The 27,324-nt window shown below is 45.1% G+C and overlaps 1 protein-coding gene across 1 annotated transcript in view; it reads right to left on the minus strand.

Moving 5' to 3' along the window:
* Positions 1 to 497: 497 nt before the first annotated feature.
* The window catches only part of TET2 (tet methylcytosine dioxygenase 2), a 62,769-nt gene continuing 35,942 nt past the window's right edge, over positions 498 to 27,324 (minus strand). Inside the window, 10 exon segments of the mRNA XM_032186183.1 lie at positions 498 to 2,927; positions 4,231 to 4,591; positions 5,970 to 6,107; positions 8,508 to 8,597; positions 10,720 to 10,870; positions 11,640 to 11,848; positions 12,841 to 12,934; positions 16,495 to 16,585; positions 18,257 to 18,917; positions 18,919 to 21,621. Of these exon segments, the coding sequence (XP_032042074.1) occupies positions 1,522 to 2,927; positions 4,231 to 4,591; positions 5,970 to 6,107; positions 8,508 to 8,597; positions 10,720 to 10,870; positions 11,640 to 11,848; positions 12,841 to 12,934; positions 16,495 to 16,585; positions 18,257 to 18,917; positions 18,919 to 21,576 (5,859 nt within the window). The 5' untranslated portion in view covers positions 21,577 to 21,621 and the 3' untranslated portion in view covers positions 498 to 1,521.

The following is a 27,324-nucleotide window of genomic DNA, read 5'->3' on the forward strand; positions in this document are numbered from 1 at the left end:
AGAACTAACCCTGTTTCATTCATCTTGTGTAGGCATCGGTCTGCTCAATCTTCCTGGAAAAGAGGACACTTGCACCGAGAAATGACTTACACCACAATGTACATAATTATCAACACAAAAGCAGTCTGCCATTCAATAGTTGAAGAGCATACAGATCTTTAAAAACAGCAGAAGCCCAAGCTAACTAGTTGTAGTCTGTCGCATGCTGCTAATTATTACCTGTGGTTAATATAAAATTCTTTCCTTAAAACTGTACATATTTGAGCAATGAACTTGTCATAATTGTAGAAAACAGTTTACAGTATAGCTGTGTGAGATGAGCACCAGAAAAACATGTGTTTTGTGTACTAAAGTATTCCCTTATATCCAGTAAGCCCCATTTTTACCATAACTGACTGTATTAAAAATGGATATGTAGCCCACTAGCAGATGCACGGCTAAAACAAAAGTATTTAAAAGCTTTTTTTTTTTTTTTATTTTAAAAAAATTATCTTTGCATTTTTAAAATCAAAGTAAACTCTTTTTTTTTTTTTTTTTAATGTCTTAGTACCTTAGCATTGTTCAAGTTGCCAAGCTTAGGTAGACAAAGTGCTTTTGAAACACTATTTTAAAAAAAAATATCTCTCTCTATATTTTATTGTCCTTTTCTAGGACTTGACTGGATGAGCAAAATCCAGAGGTCTTTGTAATTCCCATATGTTAAAAAGTAAGCTTATTTTAACACCAGGTAAATTCAATACATACATGAATGAAAAGGTCCTCCCTGTTGTCGAAGAACATTTGAATACATCATTGACATTTTAATCGTTATAAAGGCAATAACTGCTTGACTGTTAAAATAAAGACACCGTTCTCTTAGATAGCACCATGTTTTTAGAATATCCAAACAAATTCAGTGTTTTGCTGTCTATTCATTACGTTTTATACGTATCTACTTTGTTAAATAAAATCAAGAGACTAATAAGATTACAGTAAAAACTGCATGTTAAAAAGCCATAATTCCAGTATTTCAGTACATCGTAGATTCAGCACCAGATGTTATTTTAAGATTCCTGCAGTTGGAATACTACAGTATTATTTTTTAGGATTTTTTTTTTTTTGCTCCTGTTCCATGACTATACAAACTCAATGACATTAAAAGTGGTCACAGATGTGCAAAACTGTAAGAAAAAAAAAATCCATTTGCAGATTCTCTCTTTCAGTAATGGAGCCAGTGTTTTCAAATGTAAATCGTGAAACACTTTTTGTTTTGTTTTTGTTTTTGTTGTTTTTGCATAGGATGCTTTGGTCTTGTTTCCTACATGCCATCTGTGACCACTTAAAAACCAGTGGAAAAGAAGTGCGCTAGTGAGATTACCTCTTTATGCTGGTGTGCCGAGGCTTTTTCCACCGATGAGTTTAATAGAAACACTGCTTTTTCCTCCACCCTTGCCTTCCCCAAAACCTAAACGAGAACTACCCTACTGATGAGTTGTTGTTTCTTTTTCTTTTTCAGATGAGGTAACCAACGAAGGTGTGAAGTTAGATATATCTGTTGTAAGGCCCTGTAACCCGTGTAAAGGCATATGGAGATGTCGTTACTGTGGAGTCTGTGGTGACCGACAGCGTCCGTTGTGCAAGAGACTTGATGAAGCGCACGTACGTCGGCTCCGAGGCTTCGTGTGGCTCAGCAGGCTCCCGCTTCGCTTTTTTGCCGTAGGATTTCTGAGGCACGTAGTCTGGACCGTATTTCTCACACTCCTCTTCCTTCTCTCTTGCCTTCTCAGCCATCTTGGCCTCCCACAGAGCCAGGCCGTGTTTCGGCTCGTTCATGCTCTTGTGCTGGTAAAAGACGAGGGATATTCTGGTGGGATGGTTCCTGTTGGGGTTTTTGAGGGGGGTCGTTGCATGGAGCTCGCGCTTTGCACACTCTATGAGAATTGACCCATGAGATGGAGCAACTGCCACTCCTCCAATTTCTGGATCCAGGAAGCTCTGTTCACTATCGGACCAGACTTCATCGGGATCCTCTGCTTTTTCAGGATTCAGCACATCGGTTTTCTCTAAACCGCCTTGGGGAGTAGTCCTATCGTGGTTTTGACCTGGAAGCATGCTAGACAAACCATTGACTGCATGGGAGATCATTTCGCTCTCCTTGTTTTGGAGGTGCAACGAATTAGGAGGACCACTGAACATATTTGGAGCGGGATGGTAGTCGTGTGCTAAATGTGGCGGGGGTTGCACGTGGTGATGTTCAGTGTTTTTATTCATGGAGGCATAGTCCATGCTTGGATTACTCAGATTGGATTTTAGCCTCGAGGCTACCTCCATAAAATGGCCATCAGCCTCGTGGGTGGAGTAAGAGGAAAAAGACCCTACGTGGTGTACATTTGGTCTAATGGTGCAATTACTGAAAGAGTCGACCTGCATATTTTGGTTTCCGTAATTCAAGTATTTGGGACCAAAACTCTGGTTATTCCCAAACCTGTGCTGGTATAATGTTTGAATGGGTGGCAGGCTTAGTTTAGACATAGGGTCTTGGCTCTGACAGCTATACAAGTCCACGTGCTGATGCTGGGAGGGGTAGGAGCCCAAGTAAGAGGGGCAGTTGTCCATCGGCATGTTTCCATTGCATGGGTAGGGTGGATACTGGTTATTTTGACTTAACGATCCTGAATAAGGGTTCATGGGACTGGAAGAATTCAAATAAGACCCCGCAGGCTGTGATGAGGTGGTGTAAAGATTCATGGGAGCCGACCCTCCGTAGGGATCTGAAGTGTATGAAGAGCTGGGATAACCACCGGCTGGATTAGGCAACCTTACATACAGATTTGCAGAACCTGAACCCGAGTAAGAATTAATGGGATTTGACTGGGAGCTGTTAGGGAGAGTGCGCTGGGGATGTTGCTGCTGCTGTTGTGAGGCTGGTCCTGAAAGGCGTAACAGATCTGTAGACGTGAAAAGAAAAGAACAAGCAAGCTTTTTTCTTCTTTTTTCTTTTTTTAAACGCATACTTTATAGATTCCTCATGATAAATATCTGTGAGTTTTCTAAGAAAAGTCTATCATATGATACGTTAACAGAGGTTCCCTTTCTCATATCTCAAATGCCATGCTTTAAGAAGCTGAATAAATACTAAGGCTACTCTTCCTTTTTGGCCTGCATCCAGCGAGATCAGATGCTAGCAGCAACGGGGAAGAGAGGACAGTGCAATCTGTTCAGAGTCACATGCACAAAGTCCAAAGAGTTGAATCATCATTTAAGTAGCCCATGAAATGGAGCATCAAAGTGCTCCCAAAAAGCCATGCACAAGGTGACCTTCTTTGACCCGAGAATAAATAAATAAATTCTGCTACATCTATATTTATAGAACTGCCTCAGAAAGAAATGGCCCTAGCTTAATGTTAAACAAGTAAATAAAATAAAATAACAAAGGTGACATTCACTGAGAGAGGGAACATTTCAGTACCAAGTGAGATTAATTGAAGACACGAGGGAAAAGCCATCATTCATTAAAGTGGCATAGTTTGATGGTTAGAGCCCCAGCCTGGGTCACAGGACAGCTGACTTCTATTCATAGGCATCTCGGTGACCTTTTGGGCAGCCTTGGAGGTATCGCTTTATTCCTCTCTGTGGAAGCTGCTGTAACAATCAAATAGTCACGAGGGAGGAACTCCTTTGCCCAGGACTCTAAATCTACTGATGGGAACTGCCAGGGGTTGTTAAATGGATTTTTAAACTCTTACTCCACTATGGAAAAACCTCTGCTCTGCTTTTGGTCTTGAAGCAGAGTATTTGTATATACAGTGGTAAAGAGGCTAGGCTAGAATCCACTCGGATTATGATGTTCTCTGCAACAGTGGCAGACAGCGAGTGATGTGCAAGTCGCATTTTCTTTAGCAGCAACATCACACACTTCTCTTCACAGCTCCTAGCACCAATAGTCTTTTAAAGGTACTTTGCAATATGTTGAGTTTGTAGAAGCACCTGACTTCTACAGGCGTCAGCTATCCAGTCATGGCTTTCTCATGTCTGTTTTTTTTCTTTTATTTTGCTTCTCTGAGTTGACCACAATTTGGCATTCTAGTATTTATAAACATGCAATATTGATATTTACATTCAAGAATTTCTCTTTTGTTTGAAACGGTCTTGTGCTGTGAAAAATGGTTTTCTAGAGACTCGTTGTAAATGGCCTCAGTTTCTAGGAAGCTTACCACTTGATAAAGATCCTGATCAGATTCATGTGTTTACCTGCTAGCTGCTTCGCGTGACTTGCCGCTTCAGCGTTGCCTTGCTTGTTGCGTGCTGCAGCAGACTTGTCTCTTTCAGCTTTGCTAGACCCATTCTCCAAGGAGGAAAGCTTTTCTGCAGCTGCCTTCTTTGCTTCTAGCTTCCTTTGCCGGCACGTCTTAACGGGCTCCGCTAGCATCCTTACTTTCCGCCGAAAGGAGGTAAGGACCTGGATGCTGCCATTCCTCTTCTTCTCCTCCTGGCCTTCAGCGCTTCCAAACTCATCCACATCAGAGACTTTGTACAACGGGAGCACGTGGAGCTGCTCATCTTCAGGTGTTTGGCCAATTTCACGATTGTCTTCTCTAGTTAGTGTGCAAACCTGTCAGAAAGGGGGTGTTAAGAGTAACTCTCTCCAACCAGTCTGAGAAGAAGTTGCCTGAAATACTAGCTTGTGTGTTTTACCTTGCCCTGACACTGTCAGCATCTGGAAAGTTGCTTGGAAACTTTAAGTTTCTGCTCAATTTAAGCATTATCACAAGAAGTCTGCAATTTCACTTCTTCCATTGCTCTGTTGGACAGTGTAAATAGAAACACAAAGTACATACATCTCTGTTTCTGGTACTGAAATGAGCAGTATAGTTGGGTGTCACCTAACATGAAATAAACTGTGTGGTCTACAGCACCACGTGGGCAGGGAGCTAAAACAGTGAGAACTGGGACTTTGTACCCAACTGAAGAGTTTGCTGTGACAGATTATTAGCCAGGTAGCTATTTGAAGTAGTGAGGAATGTAACGTACTGCCACTGTATTTCACACCCCCTTACAATGGCAGCTTCCAGCACTTTGCAAAGGAGTAAGTCACATTAACGTGCACAAAGATTTCAGGAGGGTCCTGTTGTGTCTTGCAGCATGCTCACTGTGTTAGCTCCAGCTAAAACAGGCATTGGGAGTATCTCAGTGGAGAAAAGATGCTGATACAGACATACTCTGCGGCAGAATCATTGAATCAGCCAGTCTTAGGAAGAAAGCTCAGCTAGGAATTTGTGTTTGATTGGTGGTGGTTGACTTTTCAACTAAGTCAGACCCTGGAAACGGGGCAAATTTGAGTTGTTACTGGATTATCACAGAGAGAGAATAAGCAGGAAACAGAAATAATCTAATAACCATCGAAAAAAAAAAAGGCTAGTTTTTCTGATATCTTGTACAGAAGTGTTGCTGCAGATGCAGTGTTCAGAAGAGTTCAAAATGGAAAAGTGTCAAGTGAGCACGTACATTACTAAGGGTGGCAAGGCTTGCAGGCTGTATTCTCATCCCAAGCAGGAATGAAATCCACAGCTTTCTAAACTCTCCTCGGAAGAAAGTTATGAAAAGCAGTCATCTGCTTCTGTTTTTATTTTATTAGAAGATATATAATCCAAAGTAGTTATAAAAAAATATTTCAAGATGACAAACATAAATCATTTTGTTCCGGGAACGCTGAAACAGGCATTTCAGCCCTGCTGGAACCTTCCTGCCATTGTCTCCACGGTTTCTCCTTTACCAGTTCTATATTAAACCTTCCTTTCATACATCATAAGTCTCATTCAGTTGAATGAAAAATTGTGGAGGGGGGTAATAAGTTAGCTCAATTACTGCTTAACGTTTCTTTTTTTAGCAATCTACATTACGCAATTATAAATTTAAACAGACTGAAGTTAATGAATTAACTGTATGCAATTAGCGCTGGAACAAGGAGGCTCTGTGCATCGCCGACTTACCAGTGTGCTCCCGTTCTGCATATTGTGTAAGTCTCTGTGAGCATGAGCACAGAAATCCAGGCAGGCAGTGACCCCGGAGAATGGGCGACCTTCTTTTAACCCCAGGCGACACTCGGGTGCTCTGTGTTCGTACTCGATCTGCAATCAGACAACAGGTATCGCTGCAACACCCGGGCTTAGCACCGAACAGCAGGCAGCTCTCCTAACATCTTTGGGGTGGTAACATACGGCTCTTACAGGCAAATAAAATCAAGCAATTCTGTGGCAGTTTTATATGCCTCTTTCACTCCTTGCTGCTTTCTTCCCTGTTACCTTCTGTCTCTGCTGGGATTGTGAAACCGGCCAGTAATACTTTTCTGTGCATATTGCTCCTGATTCCCTGCCAGCGGTTTGTGTTTTTACATGACAAATACAGTGCATGGTTTCGGTGTCTGGCACTGCAAGAGCGATGTGTTTGTGTAGTCTGGAAATACACCAAGCTATTAAGGGAAAATGACTTTAGAAAACTGACTTCAGAATGACTTCATGAAAAATAATAATTTGCTTTTTGATTTGTAATATTTTGGCACACTAAAAGCCTATTTTCATTAGCTTTAGTGCAGCACTAACCCCTGACCAAAATGATAATTCAGTCAAAGCCGTATTTTCTATACGTGTACTCATTATTAAGGAGCTTTGCAAAGAGTTTATAGTGCAACAATAAACCTTACACAAAAAGAAGGGATTTTGTAATGGAAGATCAAACCTCACCCAAATGGCGGTTTCATATTATATTTAGAAAATATCTTTATTAAAATATATATTTAAATTTAGAAATGAAACCCCATTCGTAAAATGCTTTGCTGAAATTCCTGTTCTAAGTTAATGGGAAATTAGAAATTTTGCCAAGTCTTGATCCAGGATCACTAAAAAGATGTCTAGTTTGCTCACAGTAATTTTGCTTTACATATTTGGAATATTTACTTCACTGGAATCTAAAAACAAAAAATCAGAAGAAAACTTGAAACATGGAGACTCCTTTGGGATCCAGTGAGGGTGGTTCGAAATGGTATCCACGTTATAATTTGGTTAGATTTAAAGGGTGTGTTTAAAACGTATCGCTGCAGAGGTTGTATGAAATGTGCTGCTGGGTCCAGTGGAATAAACAGACGCTTTCCAATTCCAGATGTTAATGCTGCTGCAGTCCCGACATGGATTAGAACAGATTTTGGAATTTGGAATCTCTTCTCAGGATTCGCAGCTTGGGATATTCTGTGATTCAGAGGGGGACTGGCTTTGGTTAGAGCTTTGGCTTTTTATAACCTGCTACTGCAGCCACACAAATCAGGTCTTGCTCATCTCCCTTTGAAGACACTTGACAATAGCTTGATCTCTGTTTCCCCACAAATTCAAGGTTTGCGTGGAACTCCCGAAATAGGCCAGGCTATACACATTGCTTATTATCTAAGGTAGAAGTTGGAACTTGCAAAAGCATGTATTTTCAGCTAGTGTCAGGCTTACGGTTTGTATGAAGAACTTTTATGAGAAAAGAAAGCAACCCAAGCAAAGAACCATTTTATTTTTCACCACCCCCTCATTTCTAATTCTTCCTCTTCCTTTCTTCTCTTGCAGAATGTCTCTACGATATTTGGAGAGATAACCACAGCTAGTGGGCACGTAGCCACAGTTTCCTCCAGAATGAGTCTCCAAGCGTTATCTGATCAGGTAAGTGAAATCGGATCAGTCTGTACTAAACCTGCTTACCCTGCCTAGTTGCTAGTAAATACACAGCAAAGGAGTGAATTTAACTGCGAATATAAATGGACAGTTTCACGTTAGCTTACTGCTTGCATTACAGTGGAAAATGTGTTCTGTGCTGATTGCTACAGCAAGGGAGTGTTTTGACTGGGCTTAATGTTGTCAACAGGAAAGAAAGAAGATGTCACAGTTTGCAGTGGTGCTGGTAGCCAGGAGGCTGTAACTTCTGTGAGTGTTTGTAATGGTAGCAAGCCTGAACAACAAAAATGAAGGCCAATAGTTAACACATTTCAAAGGGTACAGCGTCAAATTTTGATGCAAGTATATGAAGCTTTGTTCTAAAAGCACTTCTGTAATGGCCACTTTGGTGAAAACTGTCACTTGAGAGAGCAGAACTGAAACTGTAGTTTCAAGACTCAAGTGCAATATAATTCTCTGCCTAATGACACTGTCACCAGTCTTGAACCGTCTCTGTGGCTGTTTTGCTTGTTTGGCTGGTGAATCGCTCTAAATCCAGAAGCCTTGTGTTGTCAAGCTGGATTTCTGCTCAAGTGTGAAGTAATGTTGTTGTGTTTATGCAGGTGAAAAGATTAGCTTTATTGAGTGGGTAACATTCTGCTAGTTTTACTTTTGAAAGCATTTTAAGTGGCATTGAGGATTTCCATTTGTCTTTAGCCTGATGTCAAAGGAAGGCTGGTACAAAATGTACATGAATGGTATGGCTCAAAGATAAAATGCTGGGGAAAGTGTGGTAAAAATCAGATGGTGTGACTCTTCCAGTTCCCTTTCCCCCCACCATACCTGGTTGTTGTATGCATCAGGTGCAAGCTTCTTGTAGGTGGGCGCCATCAGGGTTGACAGATTCTGCAAATTGGATTCTAGTTTTTCTTCCTGTTAGCAGACGAAATAGAGTTCAGTGACATTTCCATACCCTATGTATGGACCTAAAAAGTTAGGGTCTGCTAAAACGGAGTGATAGATATGTAAAGGCCTAGATCGTGGTCGTTCTGGTTTAGACAATAACTATTATGAATCTCCTTTTAATTGTATTGTTTCACAGCCTTGAAAGAGACACAATAGTAGGGTAGTGTGATCCTTGTGAGAGGATATCACAGACTATAATTTTAATTTGGTTTGTCTTAAAAAGAATTTATAATTTTTCAATATGAAGGTGTTTTAGGTCCAAGCATGATGACCCTTGTTATTTTCTCTACTGGAGTTTTGGGGAAATAATATTCTTTAGAAAGCTTGAGAGAAATAATATCTGAATGCTCCATCAAGTTAATCCGGCCAATTTAAGGGTTTTACACACTGTGATAACAGCACTTCAACACATTTAAATTGTCTTTTCATGCAGCAACTTAAAATTATTGTAATGCATTAGACTTCAAAAAGTTCCCAGTCCTCATGCAATCAAGAATTGTGGACACACCTAGGAGTTGGTGCTATGCAGGTAGGAGCAACCACATTTCACCTTTCTGTAAGGAGATGGACATGCTCTCAAAATGAAGGGCTCTTTAAAAATGAAGTACTCCAGTAACACACTCCAGAGTTGCTCCCTATCCTCTCAGGAAGAGAATTCCAAACTCAAGACCTTGCTTACACGCGGCCCTTATTTTTCATTTCAAATACACAGAGAACAGCGGCATAATGGAGCGGTGTACTGGCTTGTAGGAGTATTTCATGAAGGTGTGAAGAACCTATGGGTTTGACAGAGTTTGGTACATTAAAGTTTTGTATCTCCTCCTAAAATTTGGGACTCCAAAATGACACTGTGAAATTGTCAGAGAACATCTTGCTGTGACCTTTTGTATGGTTACCATTTGTAAGCATAACTTCGAGCATTTATTGGTGAGGATCCTATTTGTGCTGTCTGTATCACCCATAAACCGAGTCTATGCTATGAGACCCTTGTCTGGATGTGTGCCCCTGCCTTCGGGAACAGGACTGGAGGGTAAAAGCATCCTCTCTGCCCAGCTCTGGCTTGCATGGAATCAAATCCAGGAATGCAAGTTGGAAGAATGCCCTAGTGAGCTCTGGCCAGGTATCCAGCTTAGAAAATGTGGGGGGTTTAGGATTGCAGCTATGATAAGGCTTTGTGCCACAATATGATTGAAGGAGAGCTGTTTTGTAATGCTGGGGGACACAGAGGAGCAGCAGGGAGGAAAACCTATATGGTAATTATGATGATATTCTAAATAAAGTGTGCTATTTTCAGCACAGGCCATAGCATGCAGGCATGCCTGACTCTCTGATAACATACAAGAAATGTTTGGGTTTGTGTAAGATCCCAGAATATAGTGAAAGCTCTGGACCTATGCATCCGTATATGAGCAGCAGGCTAGGGATTAAATTTGCACGTGCATGCCAAAAACCAAGCTAGGCCATTAGAGCCTCCCAGACACACGAATAACTGGAGGTGTCCAGGGTTTGCTGCAATCATACCTTCAGAGACATCCCGTGTCCAAGCTAAGGTTGGTGCTGTTTTACTCTGACTTGTTTTAAATGATCGCCAGCTTGCTGTAACACAGAGCCCGGCCTGGAAACTATCAGTGGGGCACGACTGTATGTAGCACGAGGCTTCCTAGCCTCTTATTCCTATTGTACTCTCAGAGTTTCACCACATTAAGTCTCCGTGCAGTCTGCTCTGGTTCCCAGTTGCAAGGTTACACGCCTTCAGCTGGTAAACCTTCCACTCTGCCACTGGGGAATGCCCGATTGCAGGCCTAATGCGGGCACAATCATTCAGGCCGTGCCCTTTCTTCTAATTGTGAAAGCCTGCAAACATGGTTTCAAGTCTCAGGGCTTTTACCAGCTGTCAGAATTTGGACAGTCAGTTCAGCTGGCTCGGTGACTGGAGTCAATCAGCTCTGACTGGCAGTCATTTAATGGCCCTACGTGCGCGCAGGGCTCTGCCCCCCTGCTCTCTTGCACTGGATCTCTTATTTGCGGAGTGACAGAAAACATTTCCTTGCAAATGAGGCACGTTTTCATTTTAGAAATGGCCACCAACCTCTTTTGGATCATCCCCCATCAGCTTGAACTTTCTCGGAATCTTGCTTCTGGCAAACTTACAACCATTGTAGTACATGCTCCAGGAGCAACCAAAGGAAAATGAAGCACCACAAGTTTCAGGGTCCAGCCCTTGACATGCACAGGTCCGTCTAAAGAGGAAGAGAAGACGGCTGTTAGCAGCAGGCGGGTCACCCCGGGGTGCTCCCACAGCGTTCTGCCAGGGAAGCACCAGTCCTGGATCTCCTTCCATCGGTAAATAACGAGGAAGTGGAAGAGGCAGTCAGAGGAACTGTAGCAGAGGAATTTATCGCAACGAGTAGGTGCGTGGTTGGAAAGCAAGTTTCCTATATTGATCTGAGAAACCCGGGCTAGCTCAAAAGGGTGGATGTCTGCAAGGAGCCTCCGCAGGTGGGTCACTAATGGTACCTGGAGGGGCGTATGCTGCTGGCACTGCAAGGCTGGGGCTCTCTGACAAGCATTTGGCAAAGATTTCCGAAACACGACTCTACCCACAAAGCCACAGCATGTAAAATGCAGCCATCGCTGTTATTTTGATCTAAATGTTCTTTGCTGTCAGAAAGACATGGAAAAAAGAGTGTAATTTCTTTAGATTCAGGCTAGCTTCTGTAGGCATACGGTGTGATTTAGTGCACCTCGTTTTCATTTCAAGGTGTCTGCTTTCCTGGGCCCAGCTGCGATTTTCTTTTAAATCATCTTCTTTTAAATACACAGCGAGGCTTCACAACTCTGGGAAGACGTTTTTTTTCCCTACTTTTAAAAAACATTTGCTTTGCTCTCCTCCAAAGCTTCGTGGGTTTTCCGACTGTCTGAAAGGGTTTGAAGGTGTGTGCATTTATGGGAAAAGAGCCGGCGGAGACGCCAGGTCCCCGGCTGAAGCCAAGCCCTTGTGTCACTTACTCTTCGTTCAGGGCACAGCGCCGGTTGGTGAGCGTGCCGTACTTTCTCAGGGTGTCGGTGAGCTCCGAATACAGCTTGTCGGCCAGGCTGGTCGGGATTCCCTCCCAGACCAGGATGAGAATCACGATCACCGCCGTCTCGCAGGTGTGTCCCGCTCGCTCGCGCACCAAGCAGAGTAGCTTTTCTTCCTGACTGCTTCTGCGGACTACCTGCATGCACAGCAACACACACCCCCGGAGCCCCAACACAAGCAAGGCATTTCTTAATGTGAAGAGGAAGAGGAGAGGAAACCTCAGCACTAGTGTGCGTGGGGGGAGGTCACTTCTGTCTCCCTCTTCCTCTTTGTTTCTGGCAACTCGCGCCGTTCTTCCCCTCTACTGATAGGGGCCGGGGCACGAAGCCCTTCCCTTTAACGAAGCTCTAAGCGTGCTGACTGATGGCATGGTGGTAGAAAACAGCTTTGCATGGTATCCCCCATGCTCTGATTTAGCAGAATTATTCTCCCGAGTCTGCACTATGGTATGAGTGCAGTGTCATTGTACGACATCCCTCCCTTTTCCTAGCATGCCTAAACAGCTGAACTTATCACCAGCCGCTCTGTTTTGTGGCCTTGCCTGCCCTGACTCACAGAAACGTTATGGCAGTGAGAGGAAAGCAGCACCCGGCTCAAGTAAGTGTCCCTGCTTCTCAGTGCTGTGGGTATTTCTGTAAAAGGTGCCGTCTGGCATGCAGAAACACTTATAATCATAGATCAGCTTTTCCTCAGCCCGGCTTTCCCCAGCCTACCCAAACCACTCAGCGCTTCGTGCCAGAGTAAGGCAGTGTTTGCTAAGAGGGTGTACTAATTCCTCGCTCCAACTGGGAGTGCGTTTTCAAAACATCACCGTGGTGTACTTACGGCGCTTCTTTGGAGGTAAAATTAAACAGCGGAGAGAACGGCTGGAGTCACGGGTCTTAAATCTAAGTTTAACTGCCTCCCTCCTCGGGTTTTCGTGCCTTTAGGCCAAATTTTATTCTCGCTGTTTTCCATGCAGCTCAAGTAAATGGAGTGTGAGAGACAGCGGTGGGAGCGGGCCGCGGGCGCCCTGCCGTGAGCTATTTTAAGCTCCCCAGCGTCAGCTAACAGAGGGACGTCACTGCTGGCTGATGCAGGAACCACCACACTGACCTAGATCAGCATTATTTTGTGGACATCACTTACCCATTTAGCAATAGGGCATCCTTGAGAACTTTTGCCTTCTTTCCCAGTGTAGACAACCCTCTCAATCCTTATAGCTTTACCCTTCTGTCCAAATCTTAAACAAACAAAAACACGTACAATAAGCAGGTTCATTTGGTTCTGCAGAAACACTTAAAAGATGGAGTACACTCACCAGGCTTATCTTAAAAAATAAATACTGTGAATTACAGGGAAGGGTGTGCAGTGCAGTTTATCTGGCTGATTTTACGGTGGTGGCGAATTAACACGTTAAAAGAGGCAAATGGCTTTAATACATCACAGCAGAGTGAGAATTATCCGTAACACATTAATAGCCCCAAACCTTTTAACCGTTTCTCTAGAGGAGTTGTTATAGATGGCATTTTGAAAAGTGGGCTTGAAGTCTCTCTGTTTTGGGAAGGAAACTTGCATTTGTCTTTAATTTCTGGGTTAAATTTTCAGTTATCACTCTGAAATTTGTATAATGAAGTTGTCATGGAACAGCTGGCATGCAGTAGTCACTCTATTAATTTTCTGTGCTTGTTTCTGGCTTAGATACAGTGTGAATCAGTTAAGCCATGATTAATTTGCTGCATATCTATTTCCTTTACTTTATCATCCGGTCATAAATTGTTACTTATTTACTTCTGCCAGCCTTCTATACTGAATTACAATCACGAGGTGCCCTCAAATGATGCCATTTGTGTGTGTCTTTTGGGGATAAAGGCAGGCAAGCTCCACGCCTGCTGTAGCACTCAGTCGAGGTGACGATGCACTCAGGGCAGAACTGAGCCCCAGAGCTGTTCAGAACAAAGGGGATCCACTTCCCATGTCCTCTGACGGACCAGGTGGAAATCTATGGCAAATGCTAAGTGAAGCAAGTCTTGAATTAACAGCAAGCATCAGACCTGTTGAGCTTTTCCTGAGCTTATTCTCACCCCAGGGCTGCTGCAGCTGGGGGTGCCCAGCTGCTGAGCCAAGAGCGTGCCGGGGCTGAGGGGAGGCTGCTGCTCAAAGCCTGCGTGCTAGAGACCTCTGTGGCTGCAAAGCTGCAGCTCCAGCTTCGCTGCTGACTTGGCTGCGTTTCAGGGACTGGGCAAATTCCACCTCCAGCTCCTTTTCTTGAATCTGCTGCTCTCATTGGTGCTTTTTTTTTTTTTTTTTTTTTAATATATATATATCCAAGCATGGGGACTAAGTCATGGTGTTCCTGCTTTTTGCCTGTTACCTATGGAGCAATCAAGATAGTTCCTTCGTTACACAGCCATTGAAAGCTGCTTTGAGAACTTTTGACCTTTCATCCCTCTTGTTTTTGCACTAAAATCTCGGTGACATATTTAAGAGCAAATTACTTGCATTTAAAACTTCTGTCGTGTAAAGGAAATGAAAAATACTTATTTTTAGATGTGATCTCATTGTGAAATTTCAGTGTCGCAGGAAATTATACAAATAAAATCAGGTCGCACTACACATGTTCTGCAGGCAGCTGTTAGATCACTTTTTCCTACTTAGTCTTGGATGTTAGCATACATTTGTTTCTTTAATTAGCCACATAAACATTTTTTGATTTTAACATTTTCTATCAGTCTGCTGATCTGGATTGCAGGACAGCTGTGTGGGTGCCACTATCGATCTATCTTGAGCACTGCAAGTGAAATGGACTTTGTCTCACATCTCTTCAACTGTCACAGAAGAATTTGTGCCTGATGTTTGTCATGCTTGCTTTCAGTCCAGAGCTCATCGGCTTCAAAATGGGAGCAAAACTCACTGAGCGTGAAGTAGGGACTGGGAGAAGGAAGAGGTAAAAAATGGGTATCCACCATGGATTCTGCAAGAAACTGGTGTAGCTAAAATATCAACTGTCAGTATCAATTCAGATCCTGGTTTGTTTGGCAGTGCTAATACCTTAAAAGTCAATTTCATGGTCATGGGAAGATAGTTTAAAAGTGCTTAAATTGTGATTAATGTCACCAACTGTACACACATGCTCGAGAATTTCTTTAGAGTGTTTTTTTTTTCCTTAGGGATACAAAATTAGCTAACAAGAAGGAGCTCTGGAGGTCTGTCCTGGGATCACACAGTTCAAGCAATATGTACAGTTGTAAGCTTGCCATTGTTCAAGAGGTTTCTGTTAGACTCTGCTGAACCTGGCTGCCTGTACGTATGTTATCTGTAATCTCTCAGGATTTCCTTCTGCCAGCATGAAATGAAATTAATGGGACGGGAAAAGGAAGAAAAGACAAGGTCGGTATTAAGGATGGAAAATCACATTCCTAAGTCCAGAAATGGAAAAAAGTTTCATCTCTAATACTTGATGTGATGCCGTGAATGACTTTCCTGTTTTATGTACTAGTTGTGAATATTAAAGAATTAAACAGTCAATTAGAGCCTTGGAGGTACATGGTAAGAAGCTTCTCAGGAGGGTCAGCGTTCACTCCCCCTTCCCAAGAAGCAGCTGATTGCAGCTTACATGCCTTTGAGCTGCTCACAAAGCTGAAAACAAGTAGTGGGGCAAGCCCTGCCCAGGAGCTACAGGGAAGGAGGTGCTAAGAGAAAGGACCTTAGGACTAATCACTTGGAGATAATCCTAAGGATTTAATATGCCATTAATGGTGCATGGCTGTGCAGTGATGAGCACAAGCTAGCAGACCCTGCTGAGAAACCGTTCTCCTTGGCTCAAGACAAGCGCTGCACAGACACCTATTTGCTTTTGGTGTTCAGAGTTTTAAGGTATTAACAAATCAAATTCCCATCTGGCTCCGACTTACTGGGGAGCTTTTGTTTGCTTGTTTGTTCAGAAGGGAACTGAATTCCCAGATAGCACTAAAAACCTGCCCTTTCCTGTCTGTGCTTTCCGAAACCTACAAGTAATGCAGAATGCACAGTGCCAGAGTCACTTTGGTGTGAAGAGGTTTGAATTTGTATCTTAGAAATGCTGGTGGATGTTGCACTTTTTCATTTTTCTAGATAGCGCAGGTCACATACCCATGCTGTACCATTCGGAATCCCTTGTTGGGTTTGCCTTTGGGTAGCAGATACATTATGGGATCCAACGCACTGCAGGAATACCCACAGCTGAGATGAGGCTGGTCTTGTGCAGTACTCCGAGGGAGAGGGATGTTTTGTCACAAACATACTTCTTGATTCTTGGGCTGAAATCCTATCTAGTAACCTTGTTCCACACCTCTGGAAGTGACTGAGTTAGGCTTAGTCCTTTTGGGTTGTACTATGCACTCAATAATTGGCGGGCGGGGAGGAGAGAGATAATTTTGGAGCCTGGTATTCTGCCCTCCGTCCCCCTCCCACCTTGGCGTCCTCATCTGCAGAGGGAACACCAGGTCGGTGCCTGCTCTGAGAGCCATTGCCAGCCGCCTTGCCTCGCTTGGCAGCCTGGTGGATTCTTGTTCCTGCTCGGGTTTGCTGGCGTCGGTCTCAAAGCACGCAGCCCGTGCCAGCCAGCCGCCCATTAGCCCTGTCAAATATTGTGACTCTCTGGTGAATAGCACAGCGCGTCATGTTGGCAACACGGGGGGAGCTAAGCCTACGAGTAATTACTTGATTTGCAATTGTTTATTTCTTTATGTGCAAAAGCTGGAAAAATTCTGACGTCCACAAAAGGATAAACGTTAATCTGCCCCGTGCCTTTGCACTAATTACCTTTCTTCCATGATTTCTCTAATAGCTGCCACGTTAGGACCGGCTCCTAGATGGGTATAGAACGGACCTTCATCTTTCTCGATAATTTGCTCTGTTTAAAACAAAACAAAAGTTAGTACTTCGAAGCTTAATTCTTTAGCGTAAAGAAGTCACATCGCAAAACTTACATCTAGCTGGTTACAGTACTGCTGTTGGGTCTCAGGTCAGTTTTCAAACACTTAAAGTACACCCATGAAATTTGTACAAAACACGCAAAGCACGTGGCTAACTCTGCAAATAGCCACGATATGGGCTGTGTGCTTTTTGCTAGCACAAACGGTTGTTTCACATCCCGGGCTTTACACTGAAATCCAAAAGGCATTTTCCCGTTATCACGGAATGAATGTTTCTCTTTCTCCCACTTCCTCCTCTCCCAGTATCTGGAAAGGAGGAGAAATGGGATACCAATGGTAAATATTGACATTAGTGAGCTGTACAGCACTTGTTTTGCAGCAGGCGTGTTATGTAGGAACCTACAGCTCGAGAAAGTGCCCGTTAAGGTTGCACAGAGAATTTCTGCCACCCACTTCTGCCAGTCTTCTTGCTTAGTTAGCGGCTGCAGTACTGGCTACAACATAAATAAATAAATCAACGAAATCGTTGCCTGAAAAAAGTTTTGCCAACTGCATTGGGGAATGGTCTTAAACCAAACCAAACCAATTGTAGGGTTAAAAACCAAACTCGACATGTTATAGGTTATTTCTTATAAAAGAAGAAGGAACAGCGAGGAGCTGGCTTCTAGTTTCCTTGCTGGGAGCTGTGAAAATCCATTACTTTCTCTTTTTGCTCCCATGGAGCATCTCTGAGACACAGCCCCAGGCATCTGAAAAGACAAAAAGGTCCATTTTGCAGTTCTGGAGGAGCACTGCTTCAACTTTCCCTTTTTAGTTGGTGTGAAATCCCAGGCCGTTAGGGCCAGTAAGTGAAACTTGGAACAAAGCTTTTCCTTTTCTCCTGGTTGGTGCTGAAGCACTTGCACCTTTTGCTTCAGTCTGAATAATTTATCCCGTGGCGGAGTCTGAAAATGCCTGGCCACGGGTGGTGCCAGGGTATGAAAGCTTGGGGTACAGGGCCTTGCTTTTCTTCCCTCTGCTCAATTCTGCTTCTGGGGACTGGGTGTGCTGGGAAGAAATACCAAGGGTATTTCTTGCTGCTTGTGTGGCTTCTCTAAGAAGCTGCTTAGCCTTGCAGTAGACAAATGAGTCAACAGGGTGATAAACTCTTGCAACAAGTGAGGAATAATCTGGCATTCCTTCTTTGCTTAGGTTTTACTGAGGCAAACTTCAACAATCTCACTGCCAGAGCAAAAACTGGAGGAAGGATCGCAAGTGTTGGACCCGAGACATGTTTTACAAACACTGTGTCTAGCCTTGACGTTCGATTATAAAGTTGGGACCTACTTTTTATCAGCGTGTTGTTATTACATGTCTGCTGCTTAAGGAGAATGGGAGAGAGGGAATGTGTTACCGTCCGCAGGCTTTCTGACTGTAAAAGCAAGTGGGTAACTTCAGGAAATACTGAGCAAGGGCCCACGCGTAGGGTTGGCTAAGCGGAGCAGGCCTAAGTGTAGAAAAATTGCTGTGAGCCTTTCCTAATCGCTCTTCTGACAAACAAAAAGCCCAACCTCCAGCAAAAACAGCCGAGTAACCCCTGCAAGCTGAGCTCGGAGGCTCGTTTCCCTGCTGCGAGCTGGCATGCTTTCGGCACACCTCCCAGCACTTACCGACACAGCTGCACGACGGGAAGTCATACTGGGTTTTGGCAGGTGTGTCCAGTAAGTTTTTTACAGGAGTATCCAGTAACTTGGAAGGTGAGTCTAAAAAATTATTGAGAACAGTTCCAGCTGTTCTTTTGGTCGGGGTTTTCTCAGCAGACGGGTTTGCTTGGTGTTCCGAGATGGGGGTCTGAGTGTCAAATTCTGCAGCACAGGTGTTCCTCGATAGGATGGTGATAGGGCCTGCTGTTTCAACCTTCACATGTTTAGGCGATTTGACAGTAAAAGTCTTGTGATCAAACAGTGATTTGACCTGTATCTGTTTTAGCTGCTGTTCCATTGTCTCGATGATGCTCTTTTGTTGCATGTTCTCGCAGCCGAAGTGCTGATTCTCTTGTTTAATTGTTTTTTTCCACATTTTGCTTTCTAGCTGTCCGGCAGACGGGCGCATGCAGACGTTAGCCTTTGTGCCAGCCTCGATTTTGATCGGCTTGCGTGCTGCGCTGGGGCCGAGCTCGGGTTTGGCTTGCTGGTACACCTGCTGCTCCTGTTTTTGTAGGAGATGCCACCTTAGGGCAGCGTGCTTCTGAAAATCCTTCTGGGTTTGGGTCTGCAGGTGGCAGCCTCTCTGCTCCGGGGCGTGCGGGGGAGCCTGTAAGTACCGCGGGGGGCAGCTGCGGGGCTTGGTGGCTGGGGAGCTCTGGGTTCAGGCTGCCCCCGTAGCCTTGCGGCTGCTGGAGCGGCAGCTGGATGACCGAAGCTTGTTGCGTCTGCTGCTCCGCTTCTTGAAAACAGTGGTTCACGTCTTGCTTGGGGGGCAGGCTGTTGGGAAAATACTGCGCGTGCTGCAAGTCCTGCATCTTCTTGGCCCCGAAGCGCTCGACATGCGCGGCGTTTTCCTTCTTCTCGGAGATCAGGTGCGCGTTGTTCGGGCAGGGATGCTGCGGGCCGGCGGTGGGTTTCTGCCCGTAGAGGGGAGCCTTGCTGTTCACGCCCTGCGCCTGCTCCAGCCCCAGCTGAGGGCCGTGCAGCGGGAAGGCGGCCGGCTTCAGGTACTTGTTCCCAGCCTGAAAACACTCATCTGCCTTGAGCTGGCCGAAGGATGCCCTGTCCAGCTGCTGCTCCAGGGCGCTTTGGGAATGGGAGATGGCTTGGGGCGGCTCTTTACTTCTCCTTTGCAGGGCCTGTTGCTGGCTGGGGGTCAGCTGCGGAGCGCACGGCAGCTGGGTCTGCTGCGCCTGCTTTTGGAGCATCTGTTGCAAGATGTGGGAATGCAAGAACTGCTCGCTTTCCCCTGGCGGGGGATTCAAGTGCTGCTGTTTCAGCGGGGCCCCGAGGGGCTGCTCGGCTGGCTGGTCAGCCCTCGGCTGGAAATGGAGCTGCTGAGCTTGGGGCTGGAGGGGGGGATCCACCTTGGCGAGCTGGGGCTGCGGCGAGTGTTTTGGGAACAGCAGCTGGGGGTCAGCTGCGGGAGGCGGCTGCAGCTGGGAGGCCTCGCTTTTGTAGAGCGGGGGAATTTGTTCCTGTTGCATTATCTTCTGGCTCTGGGGCTGTCCCGACGGCCCCTTTAATGCATCAGGGCTTCCAGCGTACTGCTTGCTGTAGGCTGTTTCGGGTGCGTTTGCCTGGAACTGAAGAATTGACCGGAGCAACGCTTCGCTGGGCTTGTGGGGAGGCTCTCCCTGGCGGAACTGCGTGGAGACCAACTCGATCCAGGCCGGCTTGGAGTAACGCTGAGGCTGTGGCACGGGCTCTTTCGCTTGGTCCTTCTCTTTGGCGGGAGGAATCTCGGCTTCCCTCTGTCCTGGGAGATGCTGGCAGCGTGGCAACTCACCGTCGCTTCCGCACGCCCGCAGGCTTGGGAGGGGAGGCTCCGGCGGCGGCGGCGGCGGCATTTCTTCTGGGTGCTGCTGAGGCAAGGCAGCCACAGCAGCTCGGGGATTGCTCTCGCTGACATCTTGCTGCGGCGTTGGCACCTGCTGCGGAAGCCTTTGCGGAGGGTGAAGTTGCTGCTGGCCGAGGCTGGGACTCTCTAGCACCAGTCCCTGCCTCTGCCCTTCGCCCGCGATCTCTCCAGGAGGAGTTTCCTCGCCGCTGTTGCCGTAGGAGCGGCGTCCTTCTCGCGCCACGCCGGGCAGCGCGCTGTTCATCTCTGGAGCAGGAGGAGTGGAGGAATCTTTGTGAAACATTGAGTTCTGTTTAAAGAAAGCACCATTATGTTCTGCTCGCTCAGAAAACCTTTCCAGCGCGGCGTTCTGAGCTTGCAGGTTACTGCTGGAACTTAGAGAGAGGTCTTGGTTGGGAACCTGCCCTACGCTTCCACGCACAGTACTGTTTCCTACAGGTAACTGGTGTGTATCATAGCCTGGGATCTGCTGCTGTAGCTGTAGTTCTGGTTTCTGAAGCGAACAGCTACCTGGCAATACAGGTGGTTTACTGGAGTCTTCTGCATCGTAGACCTCAGTAACCACTACAGCTGGCACTTGAGGCAGCTCAGAGTTTGAGGTCTGTGGGGAAGTGATCTGCCCTGAGGTATGGGATGAATGCGTTGTCTCGTAGGACAACTCATTAGTAGCCTGACTGGTAATGGCATTGATATGAGATGTGTTCTTCTGCATTGCTATGGAAACATGTTCTGGATAGTATTGAGACAGTGTTTTCTCCAGGAGTTCACCATGCATGCTTTCCATGGAAGAGGCAGAAACTGTAGCACCATTAGGCATTGGCACCGCCTTGTTCTTAAGTAGTAAGACAATGTCCCTGTTGTGGCAATGAAGGTTTTCCCGCTCCTGCTCATTCTGGATCAGGAGGTCGTGAGGGTTTTCAGAACCACCACTGCTGTATCTTGTAGACGGTATCAACTCTGAGGCTTCATTTCCTTGTCCTGTATAGCTCTCGGCTTTCTTCTCGCCGTAACAATTGGAGACGCTTGGTTTTTCATAGTTATCATCTGGCTCAGCTTTTTCTCCGTTCACCTCTTTGTCTTGTTTCGCCTTCTTGCTCTGATGAAGTCCATACAGAGAGGGCTCACTAAAAGTGCGTTTAATCCCACCGTTTTGCATATATTTGGAGCATACTTTCATTTCTTGTACAAGGTCGGGGCTAACGCGGTGGTTTGGGCTTCCCTTCGCGTGGGGCGCTCCGTAGTTGCTTTTGATGAGTAGCTGCTTGTGGTCTCCATTTACCTCGACTTCGGGCCTCTCTGTTGCCGGACTTCCATTCTGTAGCTTCACTGCCGAAGGCTCTGCCTGGCACACGGGAGAAGGTTGCGGTCTTAGGAATGGACTCAATCTATTGCCGTCAACATGCTTGGTTCTGTCCTGTTCCATCTGGCCTGCTCCGGGGCCATCCACAAGGCTACCCTCCGAACGTATCTGCGAGAGAGAAGCAAGGGGAGAGAGCTAAGTTAGGTCTCGTTTCCCTCAACAGACAGCAGATTGCTGGTTCCTGCACCCGCCGTCCCGACCCGTCCCTACACGCGGCAGCGGCTCGCGGGCGCACCTGAGGGGAGGCTCACGGCCCCGTTGGGTTTGGCAGCTCCGTGCGTCCCCCTTACTGCAGGTTTGTTCTTCAGGATGAAAAGAGTGTGAAAATACAGACCCGTTGCTCACCCCCACCGAACACACAAACAGCTGTTTTGCCAAAAAGAGCTCTCATAATGGTGGAAAAAACACCCTCTGCTTTTGAATGATCTGCACAGGCTCCCCTGTCGCCGCTTTTTCTCCTTAGTAAGGCAGAAAGTCATGCAGAAAGCCTGGTTCCCAGACTCGGTGCTAATCCTGTTATTTGATTAAGTGTGCCAAACCCCTTTTGTGTGACTTGAAGGATTATTGCCACCAAGCTTGCCAATTAGAGGGGAAAACCTCCTTTTTTCAGTCTTCAGCTGTCTGACAAGGTCTTTTAAAACTGGCATTCCAAAAGCCCACGCAAGTGGCACAATCCACACATGAGACAAAGCCTCGCCTGATTGCCATCCGTAGGAATTCTTACACTTCATCAACATCTTGATAATGTTGATAGAAACAAATTAAGAGATTTCAGAAAGGTTTGATGGAAATGGTATTTTTTCAGGTATTGATATTCTTTTAAATTTAGACTATAGACATCAGGCGTGGCTTAAACTCTGCATTAGGGTTTTGAACTGAGCTTCAAAGCTCCTTCTTTGTTTGGAGATGAAGTCCTACTTTCTTCTTTGACCTTTATATTTTATTTATAAAAGTAGTTTTTCCTTTAGCTAACAGTACTGACAACGCGCAGTGAACAAATCCCATATAGTGACAATCTAATTCTGTTCACATGGATCTTCCCAAGATCCCGGTTAACGGAGATAATTGATAGAAAATTCACAATTCACAGAAAATTCACAATCCCGGTTAACATAAAGCCATTGTTTGACTCTGCTTGTAATTTATTCTTTGTTGGCTTGATGGTTCTCAAACAGTTGCGAATGACAGAAGACAGACTGGCAGAGGGTCTTCCAGATGTGAGATCACACAGAAAATTTGGACTCATGCACGTCTTTGCCCTGCAGGCTTTAGTTTTAGTTTGTGTGAATGCGAATTCGAAGGCTTCCCCCTTTCCAGGCTGTGCCTGGCCGGACTGCAGAGTCAGCACCAGCACCACACGTGGCTTCCGTTGCCACTACACAGGAGTAACTGCTACGCTGGAAGACTTCTGTCATCACAGTTGCTCTGCTTATGTACGTATCCTACATTAATCTTATTAAAAAAATGAAAAAATATACTAAGGAACATCTAATTGATACAGTTTTCAGTGCAGTATTCCCTTACTCAACTAAGCAATATGATTCTAAAATGCTTTTTAAGGTAATATTAATGCCTGAGATTCATTACTTCCAGCAGAAGCACATCCACTTACACCTCTAATTTTGGTATCAGGACAGTTCAAACATAAATTTTGACTGGCAAGCACCTATCTGACAACTTGGATTCACTTCATCCTTATCCCAAACTAGGTCTTAGATTCACTTTTGACCTCCTGAAGTTCTTTACTTCCTGTACTGAATTTATCTTTTGTGTGATGGAAACAGAGAAGTTCTCTCTGCAAATATCAGGACTTAAAAAAAGAGCTTTTGAAGTGAAAGCTACGAATATGGCAACGGAAAAGAACGTTTGTCCATCTTCTCTATGTTCTTGACAAGGTAAGGCAAGCTTCTTCCCTTCTACATATATTTCAGTATATTTCCCAAGCTAGCTTTAAAGCACCCCGAGAGATGAGCCTTTGCAGCTTTCCCAGAGAGACTGTATTCCACGCCGGAGAGAAAGCAGTGTGAGAAGGATTCCTCTGATGTGTCATTCTCGGCTGGGCGGCAGAGTTACGCTCCCAGAGTGTCTCAAAAAATAAGATGTCAGCCTAATTTGAAAACCATTCTTTGCCTTCACACCTTTCATTCCTAGAAACTGCAGCTGAACCACAGCTCAGACATGAGTGTGTAGGCTGCTCTATTTCACAAGGCAGAAATGAAATAAAAGGAACCGTAGTAATTAACACTGTGCTGTCAGACTGCTTCTAAAATATTTATTTCTTCAAAAACAAACAATAAAAATTAGTCGGTGTGGTTGAGCCATGAGAAACTTCCTTCAGCCCTCAACGTCTGTCTTGTTTGTCGTGTTCTGATGGACCAGATGGGTTACAGCTTAATTCCACCTAAGAGTTCCCAGATGATCTTGCTTCCTGGCTTGTTACAAATAGGTAAAACCACCTCTTTTGTTTAGAAGGCTGACTTGCCTAACGTTACCGTACCCCTTGAAGGAATGCATCTGGGCTTCAGAAGGGAGTCTTAGGTTCACACTGCCCTTAAAAACCACAAGGTTATTTTCACTGCGTGGTGAGGATTGTTATTCACAGGATTCTCAAACACCTCACGGTGTGAGTCAACCAATTCCCCTGAGTTCTGATCAACTCCGGTGTAGAAGGCACTGGTCTTAGGCATTGCAAAGGACAGTCACTCAGTTCTTCAAAATACGAAGTTAATTCATTGATTAAAAGCGCCAGATCTACGTTCTTTAAAATGCAGCTGGGGTTGTGGTGACTTTACGTTACATGCGGTCTCTGTCGACGCTCTGTTATTTGCACTCCTCTTGAGCTGCATCTTAGCACAGATGTAGCTCAAGCAATCACAGTGCTTATTTGTAATTTAGAACTGGCAAAAGGCAAGTGGCAGCCGTGCCTTTATTACTGGTTTTAACTAGGGCACTGTGAAGATATTCTTGATGCTGCTACTCAGAGACCTGGCTGGGCCTTACAAAGTCTCTGCATTTGTACAAAGTCTTTGCACTTCGTTACTGTGGTGGGGTGATATGTCTGTCCCTCAAAGGAGGGCTGCCTTTCCCTAAGTTAGCGGTCAGGCATTTTTCTCTTTCCCATAACTGTATTTTATTCAGGCCATTTAGGAGCTCTACATATTCTTCCTCAGCTATAATTCATTAGAAATTCAAGTCACATCAGCAGCATCTGTGAAACAATTACTGCATCTAGGACTGACTCTGCAGTCTAATCCATCATAATTATGACTGGCCTCTTTGAAGATGCCACGATGCGTGACTTAAATATAGCACATTACTGTGGCAAATGGATCAGCATCTCATTCCCACCAATATGCATGCAGGTTATAATTCAGTCCACCGCTGTTTGACTTTCGCACATACGAGCCATGTACGTACATCTATTTCTCCCCACATATGGGGCACAAATTGGAAACCAAGCACTGAAAGAGACTTGGAGATTTTTTAGGTTTATGGGTGAGTTGGGCATATTTTCTGCCACCTCCAACAATACAGGAAAATGGAAAGGCTGTGGAGGGCACTGTTATGTGTGTAACAGCAGTCCTATGGCAACAGAAGTACTTTTAGCTATGGTTTGTTGTTTGTTTGTTTGTGTTCCCCATGGAAAATCTGTCTTTAATTTAAGCCAGGTTCTAGAGATTCATTCCTCATTCTGTACAGCAACCCATACCTCGGGACTTTGTGAGTGCAAAGCGGCTCAGATGGACTGGGCAAACACCTGCTGCAGGGGAGCACGATCTTTTCAAAGTTGGGCGAGAAACCCCACAGAAAAAGTAGGTAGGGGAATGCTGTGTTAGAGTACTCGTGGCCCCGAGAGGACTGAAAGGTGGGGTGTCAGACGGGTGGCTCCCCCTTCTTCTCGGGTCAGCTGGGGTTGGAAGTACACCTCCTCAGAGGCTTTGCTGCCCTGCAGAGCTGCACCTCTTCTCTCCTCAGAAGCTCGTGCCATCAGCAAAGAGGTGTAAAGCCTGAACTGCTGTCCTTCCTAAGTAAGGACGCTCGTGCAGGGCATTATCAGAAAGCTCCACTTGCAGACAAATATTACAAGTCTCAAGTTTTAACTCTGAGGTCTCCCTGAGGAGCAGGCTGTAACGCAGAGCTCTGTCCTGATGCCCACCGAGCAGTACCGAATCCCTCCGTAACAGACCAAGTGCAATTCGTCAGGGCACAGGCAATTCGCGGTAAGAACTTCAGCACTAAAAACTGAAATCTTCTGGACTTACTCACAGAGTGCACGTGATGCTGTTTCTGGTTAGGCTCAGAGTCAGTGTTCTCTTTTTATTCTGGAAGGAGATGTTTAAGCAGTTACGATGCTCAACACCAGGGTTACAGCTGTGTGGTTATCGTGGCGTGTCATTTTCTCTGGTCTATTTTAAATAAATTCTGTTTCAGCTGTGCCCTGGGTTAACACCTGTAGGCAAGAAGCTTTCTCCTTTAGTCACTGGGAGAAAAGAAAGTCACTACAGAGAAAAGATTGTGAACTCGGAGCACTAGCGGTGAAGTAATGCATCAAAGCTGCTTATTAGTGAAACATTTTCATTATGTTGGGGTGAAATGTTGCACACATGGAAACCGTTGCATAGTTTAAGCATTTGCATGTGTTTTGCACTGAAGGTGCTCCCTGCTTACCCGCTGAGGGAACAAAGCAAGCTTCCCCATGGAGACCAGCGGAGAGGCAAGGCCAGGAACATGCCTGCCCACGACGCTGGGTGGTTTGTCCTTCGAGGACAAGCTTCTTCCCAAGCCAGGATTGCTGGTAGGTTGTAATAGATTCAGTGCTAGCCAACCCCAAATCCCACACTGGCCTGAAAGGAGTTCCCTGAAGTGGAAGGGTACGGCAGCGAGGAGTGCAGACTGCTTCACGTGATTCCTTAGCTAGAGGTTCCTGTGGCAGCTGCTCTGTTTGAAGCAGAGCTATCCTACAAAATCGGGATTGCTTTCATGCTCAAGGTGAATTGAGGCTCCGAACCCCACAACATACCCTAAGGATTTGCCCTCTTCCCCACCAGCATCACTGCTGCCCCACTGCAAGTGCGGCGGCTGAGGAGAGTGCAGTGCAACTGCATTGCAGATTGCAGGAGGGCCCCAGAAAGACAAGGACACTCTGTTGTTAGCAGGGCTCTGTGGCTTACAATGGGGTCCTTCTGCACTGCATTCAGCTGTCTCTTCATTTGGATAGTATATTTATTCAGTGCATTAGAAATGGAAAAAAAAAAAAAAAAAGAAAAAGAAAGAAAAAGAAAAAAAACTGCATAAAGATGCAGTGCGTTCTCTGTCACTTGAAGTCCTTAAGTTAAGACGACATTTTTTTGGTAAAATGAATAAATATCCTGTTTTCTTACTGTGGCTTTAAATAGCAGTTATGGGGTTAATGCAGAAACTACTGGATGAGGCTCTGTGACTGTATTCTGCAGGAGGTCATATTACATGAATGTAATTGTCTTCTCTGGTATTTAGATCTATGAATAATCTGTGTCAAATAGGAGAGAAAATGTGGGATGGTTAAAATTTGTTACCTCATTTATCCTTAATTTACAGGGAAAATGGTGACTAGTGAATATAGATATAAGCAGACATCAGGGAATGAAGGGCATGGGATTTGTGAAATATGAGGATTAATAATTCATTAAACCTTATCCAAGCTAGAAGCCTCATAATTCATGCATTTTTAAACCAACTAGTGCTCGCCCCCCTTCAATTTATTGACAGCACTGCTTGCATTTCAGTGATGCAATGATCTAATCGCAAAAGCACTTGGATCAGTTGATTTTT

Source organism: Aythya fuligula, chromosome 4 (genome assembly GCF_009819795.1).
Source record: "Aythya fuligula isolate bAytFul2 chromosome 4, bAytFul2.pri, whole genome shotgun sequence".
Lineage (NCBI taxonomy): Eukaryota > Metazoa > Chordata > Aves > Anseriformes > Anatidae > Aythya > Aythya fuligula.